The sequence below is a fragment of the Balaenoptera borealis genome (assembly GCF_965194805.1).
Source record: "Balaenoptera borealis genome assembly, chromosome: 12".
Classification (NCBI taxonomy): domain Eukaryota; kingdom Metazoa; phylum Chordata; class Mammalia; order Artiodactyla; family Balaenopteridae; genus Balaenoptera; species Balaenoptera borealis.
Window position 1 is genome coordinate 16,980,836 of NC_138869.1, and position 13,777 is coordinate 16,994,612.

General features: G+C 38.8%; 2 protein-coding genes across 11 annotated transcripts in view; one reads left to right on the plus strand and one right to left on the minus strand.

Annotated features, from left to right (window-relative positions):
- The window catches only part of CRBN (cereblon), a 101,792-nt gene that overhangs the window by 87,049 nt on the left and 966 nt on the right, over positions 1-13,777 (plus strand). For 6 of the 8 annotated variants that reach the window (XM_082345376.1, XM_082345373.1, XM_082345369.1 and 3 more), the window contains 6 exons: positions 6,414-6,476; positions 7,626-7,710; positions 8,384-8,499; positions 8,995-9,059; positions 9,831-9,962; positions 11,444-13,082. In XM_082345376.1, the coding sequence (XP_082201502.1) occupies positions 6,414-6,476; positions 7,626-7,710; positions 8,384-8,499; positions 8,995-9,059; positions 9,831-9,962; positions 11,444-11,624 (642 nt within the window). In that variant the 3' untranslated portion in view covers positions 11,625-13,082. Of the gene's footprint in view, positions 1-6,413; positions 6,477-7,625; positions 7,711-8,383; positions 8,500-8,994; positions 9,060-9,830; positions 9,963-11,443; positions 13,083-13,777 lie in introns of those variants that run through there. The other 2 variants (XM_082345370.1, XM_082345372.1) reach the window with 2 other exon arrangements.
- TRNT1 (tRNA nucleotidyl transferase 1) overlaps positions 1-13,777 on the minus strand; it is a 49,735-nt gene that overhangs the window by 18,711 nt on the left and 17,247 nt on the right. Inside the window, exons 9-10 of one of the 3 annotated variants that reach the window (XR_014232285.1) lie at positions 13,252-13,410; positions 9,048-9,997 (exon numbers count right to left, since the gene is read on the minus strand). The exons of 1 other annotated variant lie outside the window; for it this stretch is intronic. The gene's annotated coding sequence lies outside the window, so the exon portion shown is untranslated. Of the gene's footprint in view, positions 1-9,047; positions 9,998-13,230; positions 13,411-13,777 lie in introns of those variants that run through there. One more of the 3 variants, XM_082345384.1, reaches the window with a different exon arrangement.

Genomic DNA, 13,777 nt, shown 5'->3' on the forward strand with positions numbered 1-13,777 from the left:
ACGTGGTTCTTTGGTGGGGTAACCGCACCAGGGCGTGCCTCCACAGCCTCTCGGTATTTAGACAGCTGTGTATTTCAGTCACTGGGTAAGTTTTCAGGAGGTAGTATTTTGATTTATATAATAGTTCTTCCATACCAAGATTTTTGTTAAAAACTCTTAACCGCTTGTAAATCGTAAGTTAACTCTTTGCACAGCTCTAAGCATAGAGTGAGAGTGATTGGAGTTAATTCCTGACTTAAGTGCTCTGGACGACTAGTTCTGCGTTCTCTTTGCAGGTCCTTGCCATCTTAAACCTGAACTTGGGTTAGGCAGATAAAACTTTGTACATGTAATTTTTGTGTGAATTACTGATTAAACTCCTCCTATTCTGTGGTTAAAGCACCTCCACGTGTTCACATTGAATTCAGAATTAGGCCTTTGCAGCTGGGTTGTCACTGGCTCAACAACAGCAAGGAAGGACACGTGTGCAAAGGCCAAGGAAGCACATTTTTGTTTGGAACCAGATCTTTTGACCTTGCCCTGTTGTCTTATTTCTCCAGTAATTCTGGACTCTCAAACATGAGCCCTCAGTTATCTTCACATTCAGAGTTGCCAAGAACTAAACAGAAGGTGCTAAGGAATGAGAGAGACATAAAAGGTTTTCAGAGATAGAAATGCCTCATCCCGTGTATTTTTCAGATCGTTCAAGGGGTTCCCTTGCTTAAACTTCGGGTAGAGTTTCTTAGGTTCTGAAATTTGGATCTAGATCACTAGGCCAAGAAAAATTGCTAGCTGATTTATTTTGGACTCCAGGTGCCCTACAATCTCTGTTCTACTTTAGAGAGACCACTTAGAGCCATCCTGCTGGCATCAAAACGTGGAGTGGAGCAGAGGGAAGGGATGGCAGATGACACCAGTGGGAACTCCACGGGCCCTGGTGCCGTCTCAGTGGGTCGTCCTATTGCACCCGTAGCCGGACACTAACTTGCGTCACAGCACTTGGCTTCAGGCAGATCTGGGGCTCGGGTCAGCCCTCTCTGCAGAGTTTATTTACATCTGGCTTGTGCATCTTTGTGTCTGAGAAGTGGTTCACGGGGCCAGAACTGGGAGATGCTTAGTTGATTCTTAAGCCAACTCGCAGTAATTGGGTTGCCACCCACTTTTCCACCAGAGAAGATACTTAAAGGGTCTAGGAGTGGAGTGTAGTCTTCCTGACATGTATTCAGTTAACCTTGAAACTGTGTGCACACCTCTCTTAACATTTGCCATTGAAAACTAAAAAATCCAAATGACAAAATTATTTACGCTTCTGTTATCTTCCATCCTGACAAGGGAACATTGGAGATGTCCCTAATGATTAAGGAGTTAGGCCAGTATTATCAGGAAGCACTCTTCCAAACCCACTTCTATCTGGAAACCTTCCTCATTCAGTGATTTGATCTTTGAAACTCATGTTTACTTATTTCCTTTCTTATCACAGTGCCGTTCTCTCTTCACTGGGTTTACTGAAGTGGGATTCCCTGAAAGAGAGGAAAGTGTTGTTTCACCTACTTGGAGTACAATGTGAATGTTTCTAAGTACACTCCCTGCTTGCCCAGACTATCTATCTACTTGTTCATTTATAAAGCCCTTCTATGTTAATCAGAAAAAGAGTATGAAGTATAAAAAGAAATCAAATGTGGGTGGGCTTCCCTGGTGGCGCAGTGGTTAAGAATCCGCCTGCCAACGCAGGGGACACGGGTTTGAGCCCTGGTCCGGGAAGATCCCACATGCCGCGGAGCAACTAAGCCCGTGAGCCACAACTACTGAGCCTGCGCTCTAGAGCCCGCGAGCCACAACTACTGAGCCCACGTGCCACAACTACTGAAGCCTGTACGCCTAGAGTCCGTGCTCTGCAATAAGAGAAGCCACCGCAATGAGAAGCCCGCGCACCACAACGTAGAGTAGCCCCCGCTCGCTGCAACTAGAGAAAGCCCACTTGCAGCAACGAAGACCCAGTGCAGCCAGAATAAAAACAAATAAATAAATTTGTTAAAAAAAAAAAAAAGAAAGAAATCAAATGTGGGAACATATTAAGAAAGTGACTGAAGCGTATCCGTCTGGTCTCTGCTAAATTTATAAGCCATGGTTCCTCCTGCTTCTCGTACAGAACAGCGAGGAACTGAACTAACTCAGAAGGGGGAGGCCCCAAACAGGAGTTCACAGGTTAGCTTCTCAGTCTTCTTCCCAAGTTTCTTCATGAAAATACAGATAAATATTCTAACTTCTTTCCTTTTTCTTACCTGAAAGGATCCATACTGTCCTGCACCGTCTTCTCTCTCAAGAGTGTAGGAGATTCTTCTGTATTCGTTTTTGGAGCACTGCTTCCTTCTTTGGAAAGCTGCACAGTATTCTCTGTATGGATGCACTATAATTTATATAACCAGTCCCCTCTGGATAACAGACCTGCACTAAGTGCTGTGTACAAATGACCTTTCATACAGGTGAATATATAGGGCAGATTTTGAGAAGTGGGATTATCGGATGTCAGGGCAACTGCACTTGTAATGTTGACAGGTGTTTTCAAAGTACCTCACTAAGGAGGTTGTTCCTATCTCTGTCCTGATTGTCAGTGTTTCACCAAGGCTTTAGGGTATCCAGGTTAATTTTTGCTGATCTGATAAGTAAAATACAGTATCTTGTTGGAGGTTTAATTTGAATTTCTCTGAATGTGAGTGAGCTGTGTGGCATTTTGTGTTTAAGAGCAATTCATATTTCCTTTAGTTGGAATTGTCTTCATAGTCTTCGCCCTTCATTGATTGCTAGGAGTTCTTTACACATTAGGAAGCTTATCCTTTTGTCTATGATTAATGAGTTCCAAACATTTCCTTTAGTTTGTCATTTTTTTTGTCTTTTAACTTTGTTTTTGGTGTGCTGTCATACATAGTTGAATTTATCTTTTTTTTTTAATACTTCCATATTCTGAATCATAAGTAGAAATACTTCCCTGTGCAAAGGAGTCTTCATTCTTTAATAAAAGTAAAACATGTCATCTTTTACTGCCGATTTCATTGTCTTTAATGATTAGAATGTAAGCTTTGATCCAAGTGTAGTTTGTCCTGCTATGGTTTCAGTGCTCCTTTTTCCAGGTAGCTCTCCGTTGTCCTTTGACCGTTTTCTGAGAGGGTCATATTTTCCCTCACTGAGATGCTACCTTATTATAGACCAGATTCATGTTTTTTATTTTATTTTTTCTTCTGTTCTGTGATCAGTTTGTTTATGCCTCACCAGGATACTGCTATAACTGTGGAGAGTGTATAATTTTGTAAGTAAAAATATGACCAGTAACCCCTCACTGCTCTTCTCTATTCAAGGTTTGTTTGGCTACTACTGCTTCTTAACTTTTGCACGTGGCCATTAGAATCTGTTGTTGCCTTGTTCCAGGATAATAATAGTAGCAGAAGGAGCAATGATATTTGTTGTCTATTTTTATCGTAGAGAGAAGAAAAGTCTTGAAATCGTGGCTGTGTGTATTCAGGGATTTCCTCAAACCAGAGTAGTGATTTCCCTGGCATACACCTTAAGCTTATAGTTGCCCATCTGCCATTGTGAGCTTATAAGCCTCGGGATCGAGAAAAAGCTCGCCATTCCATTCCAGTTCTTATAAGCAAGTAGGATTTGATGAAGGAAGGAAGGAAACAAAAACTTGTTTCAAAAATTCAAAAGCTTGAATTATTTGGATAAATTGTTTTGATCATTTACATTGCTGAGTGTGATAGGTGTTAATACAACAAACGACCACCTTTGGTCACTATGTAAACCAGTGGTAACATTTTACTGTTCACACTTAGCCTTTCACATTACTCTTCCAATTTCATTGCACTTCAAAGAACCATTTAAGTGGAGTTTGACACTTTTTGAACATTCTACATTGTTGGGAGGCAAAGCCGAAGCTATAGTTATGAGGCTTAAAAATGGAAAAAATGTGATGGATTACCTGCACGTAACAGACAGTCATTTGAAGGGCCTTTCTGCCTGCTTTCAGGAGTAAATCCTATTCCTGGAGCGAATACTACTTCGTTGGAGAATCAGTCATTGGTCCCTTTTAAGCACCTAACTTTTTGGCTAGTATTAAAATTTTCCTGAAGTATAGCCCTTTTAGGAAGTGAATCATGGTGTTGATGGACTTGAAGAATGCCCATAAATGCTGGGACTTATCATCAGTATTACCCAGATAAAAGTCGGGCCTTTCCTATTGTGCCAGGAATCTAAATGGAACTCTTAAATTTGAGGATATTGAAGTGGCTTAAATTTTGGCAGTTCAATAAAAGCTAGCTGATCTCTTCTGGTTTACTTCTCTTCAGTTTGTACAGTTGACTTTCTAAAGGGTGAAATATTAAGGTTGTAGTACGTATATTTAATTGATTTGTAAATAGAACTGTAGAATCTGTCAGGGTAATCCTGATAAAGAATTTTAGAGGCCGCCTCACGTTGAAAAGTAGGGAACAGAGACCTGAGGCTGCAGCTTGTTCACATTCACAAAGCCTGGTAGGGGCAGATCGGATGGTCATGACACTGACCCTGATGGTGCCTTGCCCTTCATATCCTATTCGCTGTATATTATAGTAAGGAGTAATGTTTATATATAAATAAATTATTTTAATTTCTCTTTATCTTTCTGTGGGTGTCAAATTACTTGCTTTTGTATCACAAAAGTGATCATTTTGATGTGTAAAGTATATATTAGTGACTGAATTCAGAGTGTGTCAGTCATCCAAACTGAAACTTCATTGGATCTTTGTCATTTCGTAATGCTAAGTGTACCCCTCTAGAAAGTAAGCCTCTCCCCACTAAAACATAAGCTCCACAGGGCAATGATTTTATTCCTTTGCTGTGCTTTTAATCATTGGTATACACCAAATGCATAAAAATAATGTCAGGTACATCCTAGGTGCTCAAAATATTTGTTGAATAAGTAACGGTTGGAGTCAGACCCCCTGAATGCACGTCCTAGCCAATCCCCATTTACCAGCTGTGACCTTGAGCAAGCATCCTTCTGTGCCTGTTTCCTTACCTTTAAATTGGGGTGATAATACTGCCAATCTTATCAAAATCTTTTAAGACATGTAAAGTGGTTGCCGTTACTATTACTGAATATTCAGTTACCTGATGGGCTGTTAGCATTTTTTATTCTGTAACTGGACTCTGAAAAAAATTCTTACTAGCGTTAGGTTTTGGTCTGACTCCTCAGGCTTAAATCACTACCTGAGCATGTGCTCAGAGGCCATCCCAGACCATCTTTGGGAAGCTTCAAACATAAGAATTATATTGAGCCAAAAATTCTTCTTTAATAAGAATCCATTGGTTAGAGCTGTAGCCCACGAGCCTTTGAGGGCAAGTGTGTCCTCATCCACGTAGCAGTTTCTGAATTATTCGTAAGCAAGTATCACATCCTCTTGAGAGGCAGCTCCAAAACACACATCCCTAGTGTGAACTCTAGACCTATCTTCAGCATCCTGGCCCCTGACAGGGAAAGTTCCCATTTCTGACCATCACAGAAGAGCAACGTTACTGTCTCATCTTAGTGCCTAGTCTTCTTCTAATAGCGCTAGAATAAGATTGTGGGGGCAGTAGGGGGTGAGCTCTGCAGCGCGCTGGTTAGTTTACAACCATCAGCTAAGACCCCAAGTCCTCTCTGCATGTGCCGTGTACCCACGCTCCCCATCTCGCACCCACTCACTTGGTCTTGCAGGTGCAAGCGTAGGATTTCCCTTTTATTTTGTTAAAGGTTATCTTGCCTTTCTTGTTCCACTCTGATAGTTCTTTCTGACCTCCCGTACCCCTTTCCCACCCAGTTTCATGTGTCATGCCCTCTGTCAATTGACAGCTTGTGTACAAAATTACAAATATGTGTACATATGTAGGTTTTGTTTTATTAAGAAAACGTGATCATTCTTTATATTCTATACATTCTTTGGTCAGGTGCAGAATCTTCTCTGGTGTCAAAGTATTCTGTTGTATTTAACTATTGTTGAGAGATGGTTAGGTTGCTTACAACCGCAGTGCATCCTTTCAATCCTGTTTTCGTGTCCTATAGAACACTTCCCTGTCCAGATTTTCTTGGTTGTTTTTACACATCTGTTCTCTCAGATGAACTTTAAATTATACTTCTAAGTTCCAATCTCATTGGTATTGCATTGAATATATACTCTGAGGACTGACATCTTAATTATTGGGTCTTCGCAACATTCAAATGCTGCAGGAATTCAAGTAAAAACATCATTGTCAAATATAATAGATAATCGTCTATTATGGGATTATCTGCAAGCTTTTCCATCTTTTTGAAATTAGAAAGTCTTCCTGGGCCAAGATCATTTTTTAAACGTGTTCCTTTCTACTACAAGATCTTGATTCTGTGGTGTTTTTTAAGTGACTTTTTTTTTTCCTGTTTTCAGAGAAAGTTTCATTGTGCAAATTTGACTTCATGGCCTCGCTGGCTGTATTCCTTATATGATGCTGTAAGTAACTTACCTTGAACTTTGTGCTCCTGGGGCAAGCCATGGCATAATTAAGGGTCATTAGAACAAAATAGGCTTTCATACCCAGTGCGGTTTTATTTTTGGAACTAATGCCATTCATTACATTTAAGTGGAACAGGCAGGAATCATACTGCTGGATAGACTTGGCTCTCAATGTGATAGATTTTTAGTTTTCCCTCAGTTTATAGTGGCTTGCAACCTCAGGACAAGATATTGAGGCATTTTAGGGTTTATTAAGCATTTGAAATTTTGCTGAGTCAAGGGCTAGTTACATTTAGGAAAAATAAAGAATCCTTCAACAATGTTTTGGTTTTTTCCTAAACAAGTATATTAACTTCAATTTCCTGATCCCTAGTGTACTAATTGATGCATCCTCCAATGTTTTTGCACCTCAGATTTTTTTATTAGGCATCATGACATCTTGAAAAATTAAGAGACTGCTGGAATAGTTCAGAGAATCTGGCTTTTAGACACAAAGACTGTGTTCAAAGCCTGATTTCTGTTACTTTTCCTGTGGTGTGGGGCAAAACTTGATTATCTATAAAATGGGTTATCGTCTTCGGGATGTTGCGGACGTTCAACAAATGTTAGCCTTTCGCTTAGGGAATCGGCCTGCCCACAGATATGGAGCCCTGGGCAAACTAAACCCATAGGTTGTGAGCACTTACCACATGGGCAACACTAAAGGAAACAACAGTTCCGTCTGCCCTTCAGCAGCTTCTGAGCCATTACAAACACACAATAGACAAGAGTCGTTTTTGCGTCCACTGGTGAAAAGACAGTGAGCATCTTATGTAGTTAAGTGCCAAGGAAGGTGTGTAGGTAGCAAGTGCGGGTGCAGCTTACAGGGACCGACAGAAGAGGCTTCCTAGAAAAGGGAAGAGGAGGCCTCTGAGATAGCCAGAGCGTGGGAGGAGAGGCCTGGAAAGCCAGCCTAGTGCTGGGCAAAGCTGGGTCTTCCATCACTTCTGCCTAAGAAAACAGACACATTTAAACTCGGAATTTTACTAGGTAGTGATGACTTAAATTGCTGCTAATATATTAGGTTTATTGAGTTGACAAGCTGCCAGTAAAATGTAAAAAGTCTGTGAACCTTATTATGGCTACTTTTGTTTCAAACAAAACAAGGAAACCTTAATGGAGAGAATCAAGAGACAGCTACACGAATGGGATGAAAATCTGAAAGAGGATTCTCTTCCTTCAAATCCAATAGGTATGAAAAATCAGTTTCCTTCCTGTGACCTGTGATGCCTTACTGAAAGAAATTTTGTATGTTTTCTGTTTAATGAAAATGAAACCAAAAAAAAAATTTTTAATTAGTATTCTGAAAAGCATACCCACTTCTTTTGCTTTGAGCAATTACAAAAAAAAATGAGTATTTTTTAGTTAATAGTAGCAAAGGTCTTAAATTCTCTGAGCACTCCTATTTTAGGCAAGGTTTTCATAAAAAGTTCAAGTTGCAATAAATGGCTTGCATCCAAAAACACTTGAGTGTGAAGACTCTCCTTTCCCTGGTCTCCAAGGTGCCATTAAAAGTGAGTGCAGTACCACGACTTATTATTACCTTACTTACAGATCTGTTAATTAGGTACAGTTTAGCTATTTTTCTAGTCTCATAGCAAATAAGTGACTTATTCTAACATGGGTTTGATTTCATGTTTAATTTAAAAGACATTTACAAAAACAAGTATGGGAAAAGAAGTTACACTGTAGAACTTCCTAAGAGCTGGTATACTGTAGTACTGTTTATAATTGTGTGAAATGTGTTCTTTGGGAACCCTGTAGAGAAGGGTTTATTTCAAAAGGATGTTATCGCATTCATAAGCTATCCTGATACTTAACTTCTTCCTAAGTTTAAAGTTTGAAAAACCCACCATGTCTTTAAGATTTTTCTTACAGAGTAGCTGCTTGTCTTCCTATTGATGATGTATTAAGAATTCAGCTCCTTAAAATTGGTAGTGCGATCCAACGACTTCGCTGTGAACTAGACATTATGAATAAAGTGAGTAAAGTGAATATGTTCGGATGCCCACGTTCAGTCAGTCTAGAGAGTGAGGGTGCGCTGTTAGAACGATCTGTAGGGTCCATTCATGTAGTCGTGGAATTAGAGAGCTAGTTGTCCATCAATCATCATGGTTGGCATTAAAAATATTTTAAAGGATTATTTTATGTATTTCATTTGGGATCATAAGACAGAAACTTGAATTGTTTTGCATTCCTCAGATATAACAACCTTTATGTGATCTTCATTCAGACTTTGAACACTTGATTTCTACATGAACCATGTATGGTTTTATATATATATATATCAGTCACTATTTCTCTATCCTAGAAGGTCATTAGTTTTGTGAGTGAATGTGTGTTAGATCTCAGATTGTGTTTTTCTTGTTCCATCTTTAAAACTATGTTGTTGAATGGCTGGAAGGAAAATATGATAATCAGAGGGATCAACACCTTGGGAGCATTTTCCCACTAATTTTCTCTCAAATTTTTTTAGTGTACGTCTCTTTGCTGTAAACAATGTCAAGAAACAGAAATAACAACCAAAAATGAAATATTCAGGTGAGATCTTTATTACATTTTTAGTATAGATCTGAATACGTTTTTCCAACTGCCATTACAGGCAAGACCGTATTTCGGTTCTCCATATATTTCCCTCCATTAAATTACAAATACTCAGCAAATGAAATGGGGGGGAATTAACTCCATGTTGGCCAGAACAACAGTGGGGGGTATGTAAGGGATTTTTCATAGGTAATGAGCATGGTGAAGTAAAACAGCTGAGCAGTTCTCTCCTCCCCCCCCCCACCTCCTTGTTGAAAATCTGTCAATTAGAGGATATCTTCTTAGTGCCTACCTACCATGATATTTCACTCAAATATCAGTTTCGCCACATAGCGTCAAAGATAAAGGAGGACATGCTTCTGAACGTGTACTGATGCTTTTCTGACAAAAAGTCATTATAAATCAAGAAGGGAAGAACTGCTGTTTGCAGAGTACTCAGATGCCCAAGAATGACCAAGTGGAAACGTGTCATTGGACTTCCCCTCTCAGGCTCCTTTAGGGGAAGCTGAGTCCATATATATTTTACAATGTCTATCTTGAGGAAGATTTTAAAAACTAGCAGTATTTTTTCCTTTTTGTCATCATGGAAAACATTTAGACCAAATAAAACTGGGCTGACTGCCAACCTCTTATTATTATTAGTTTTAACTAAAAGGTTAAAAACTATAGCTCTTAGAACCTTGTTTCTTGGTGAACTTTTAAAATATGTTATTTCCACCCCACCCCATTTTGACTTGACTTGTCCTCTGTGCTGATTCTCTGTTTTAGTTTATCCTTATGTGGGCCGATGGCAGCTTATGTGAATCCTCACGGATACGTGCATGAGACGCTTACCGTGTATAAGGCTTGCAACTTGAATCTGATCGGCCGGCCTTCTACAGAGCACAGCTGGTTTCCTGGGTAATGTGGTGGTGGTCACTTTTTTTTGGTTTTGCCTTAATTGGGAAGAAAAACCCAGAGTCCTAAGCAGAGCTGCTAGAATTATAATCAGAAATAGACAATGAAGTGAATAATTCTATTTAAATGTTCATTTCATGAACGGCTAGAAAAAGCTCTTCTTGCACAGTCTCACTGAATATAATGTTAGGGAGAAAGAAGGTGGCAACTGCACTTCTCCTCAGATTAACTATACACTTAATCCACAATCCACACTCATTTTCCTGTCAGCTCAATCTGAAAATCAACTGTTGTATGACCCCTTAAACAACGTGGATTTGAACTGCTTGCATCCACTTAGACGCAGATATGTTTCACTAGTAAAAATACTACAGTACTGCGTGGTCTGCAGTTGATTGAATCGTTGGTTGCAGAGGAACCGCAGATATGAGGGCCAACTGTAAATTATAGGCGGATTTAACCCCTGTGTTGATCGAGGGTCCACTGTGTATCTGTATCATATTCTGTAAAGTGTTAAACTAGAGAATGTTACCCAAGCAGTGATAGACACCAAACACACAGAAACCATGCTTGCTTTTCTTCTAGTTTGCATGTTTTGTTTTGTTTTTTGCTTTAGCCCAGTGCCCTTCAGAGTATGACAGATTCCTTGAGCCATATTATCTTCAAGACCCCCTATTATCTGTCCAAATACTGGCTCAGCCTTTTTATTTTGAAAGAGGCAAGCTGAGTAGGGATTAGTGCTTATACTTACTCTTCTGGACCTAGAACCATATCACTTAGATTGTCCAGTCTTATTTGATATCCTTCTTAAGGACGAAAACTAGAATTAACATGTTAACATAACATAAATACTAAATGGGGGCTATATCCAGGGGAAAAAGTACCATTACATGGTTTGGGCTTTTGGTTTGTTTGGGTTTTCTTTCTGTAATGCCATGGCTTGTATTTTTGGATGAATTACCTGACAAATCATTCTCATTTTATAAGAGTAGTCCTGAAATCTTTCTTACGTGAGAAAAACACTTACCTCCCCCATCCCCAGTTGTAACCCACACAAAAGTGTGTATTTCTACTGGTGGTTGCTGTTTTCTAACTTGAGTGCAATACAAAACAAAGAAAATGCAGATGCAATTTAGAGTGTGGTCCTGGCAACCAGCAACTTGTATAAAAACATCTGTATTAATAAGATTATTTATTCTTTTTTTCTTTCTTGGCATTGGAGAAAAAAAATTTAAGCACAGCTTAAGAGCACAATCAAGTAACATATATATAGAGACTGACGCATTACCACGCTGAACCATACAAACTAGAAAATCTTTTTGTGAGGTTTGTTTCAGGAAACTGTATAAATCCAAACTCAAGAGTATTCCTTCTTCCCCATCCTTAGAATTTGGCTCTAAGATCTGTCTTCCTAACAAACAGGTTTATATGGTTGATAGGCTGGGATACACAGCCTCAGCTGATACCTTTCCTTAATTTTATAGGTTCGCCTGGACCATTGCCCAGTGCAGGATCTGTGCAAGCCATATTGGATGGAAATTTACAGCCACCAAAAAAGACATGTTACCTCAAAAATTCTGGGGTTTGACTCGATCTGCTCTGCTGCCCACGATCCCAGACACTGAAGATGACATAAGCCCAGACAAAATAATACTCTGCTTATAAACGAATACGGTAGGGATAAGGTTCCTTAGCAAAATCAGTATTCTAACATCAGGTCTGCTTTGGAAATTACTGCTTTTGATGCATACCTAAGTAAAAAGCGACATTACATGGAAGGTTGCAGTTTCTTAGTCAAACAAACAACAGTATTTGAAGATTAGACTAAAATACACTATTGAAGAGGATGAAAAGCAGTCTAGAATACTTGGTTTCGGGAGTTACCTACTTTAGGAGCTTGGTGCTCTTATTCTGCGGGATCTGATAGGACATGAAGACATCTGTGAAACTGGTGAGAGTATTCCCTGCACAAAACATACCTGAAATTCCTATAAATTCTTAAAATGTGAGGGTTCCTCATTTGATCCTGATACATGGAACAGAATGGCACGTTTGTATCAATGCTCAAAACAGCAGAAGTTTCCAAAAGCTAGGGTGCCAAGCACTAGCACGGTCCCTTTTTGAAAGAGGCAAGGCAGTGTGTGTATTATTTTAAAAGGGCTTTGTTCTTTCTGATTTTCTTTAATACTTTCAAAATTTACAAATCAGTATCTCAGAGAAACTAAAGTACACAGTTTGAGCCCCAAAATAAAAGTTCTCCTTTCCTAACATGTTTGTTTGTTAGTGAAAATAGTATTTTGTGTGTTTGGTTATTCTGTTCCAAAGTTTCATTTGAACCTAGACTACTGTGGAACACAGATGTTAAAACACGTCCCCTTCCTACAAGTGAGATGTGCTAATGTATTTTATAGGCTATTTTGTTCAATGTAAACTAAAGAAACTCTGTAAGTAAACTGTAAGAGCAAAACTAAATTAAACATGTTCTTTGTTTAAATAATGTAAAATATCTACTCATAAGCGGATAATCTAGGTGTAAGAAATAATTCTTAAGATAAAGTTCTAGACAGACTGATTTGCCACCTACCTCTTTGCTTATACATTCAAGGGGTTTATTGGATCCTTTTACATTTGCGTAATTTTGATGTTCCTTCACTGCTTTACATAATTCATTGGGAAAAGTTCACCTAATCAGGTACGATGGATGTGGCCAAAAACGGACTGTTAAATTTCTCATGTTTGAATTTGTCAATATTTTCTTTTTCCAAACATGCAATGGTTTTGACTGCCTAGCCTGGAATCCGCAACTGAGTATAAGGTTGCACATTTATGTAAAAAGAGAGTAAATGAAAAGCAACTCAAGGACGCTGTCGGTTTTTTAGCATGTGCCCCTTCTGTATTCGATATGCCTAACCTTTACTTTGTTACAACTAGTAATAACCTTGGGTTTTTAATGACTCTACTATTTGTTCATATAGTCATAGTCAGTCTTACACTGAACTAAAACGTCCTCTAAACCAGGTGTAGTGAGGGAACATTTTGCCCCCTGAAGAGTGTAATCTCAGAATGTTCTATATTATTTACTGACACTTGCAAATAAAATTTCCTGGTATATAAAAACACGCATATACTATTTTAAAAAGTCTCTTTATACGTGATGAAGCCAGACCTCAAATAGCTAAATCTGCATACTTCCTACATAGCACAGTAGGAATTCTACAGTGTTGGTTCCAAATATATCTTAATATACTTAAATATTTCAGTGGGTTATTTTATAAGACGTTTAATTACTGACCTGTGTGCAGTCGTTTCTGAGGCTCCCTGTTTGTACACTGAGTGTTTGTCTGTCACACTTCCTCTTAGCAGGGCTTTAACAGAAATATGCTTTTCAAAATTGTTTTATCAAGGTCCAAAATTGCTATTTGCCAGTAGCGCACAAAGATGCTATGAGTGGCTACACAGAAAGGAAAATTATAAAATGTCAGAATAAATAATACTTGTGTGTGATACACCTCTTCACCCACTGCAAGCATCTGGCCTCAGATCTTTAAAGAGCAAAAGGCCATAACCCTTATTTTACTTTAAAGTGACAGGAGTACTGTCACTATGTATATATATATATGGCACCTGTTTGTTTGTTATATATATATATACACACACATATATAGATACCCACATTTATCTTCCAAATTCCAAAGGAAATGTTTATTAAAATAACGGGCTCAAGACTAACCCTCAAGCTAATCTTTCCCGGCTTAGCAGGAAGTTACAGAAATCGTTCATTATGGCAGAGAAAAGTATCAACTACATACTAAACTACA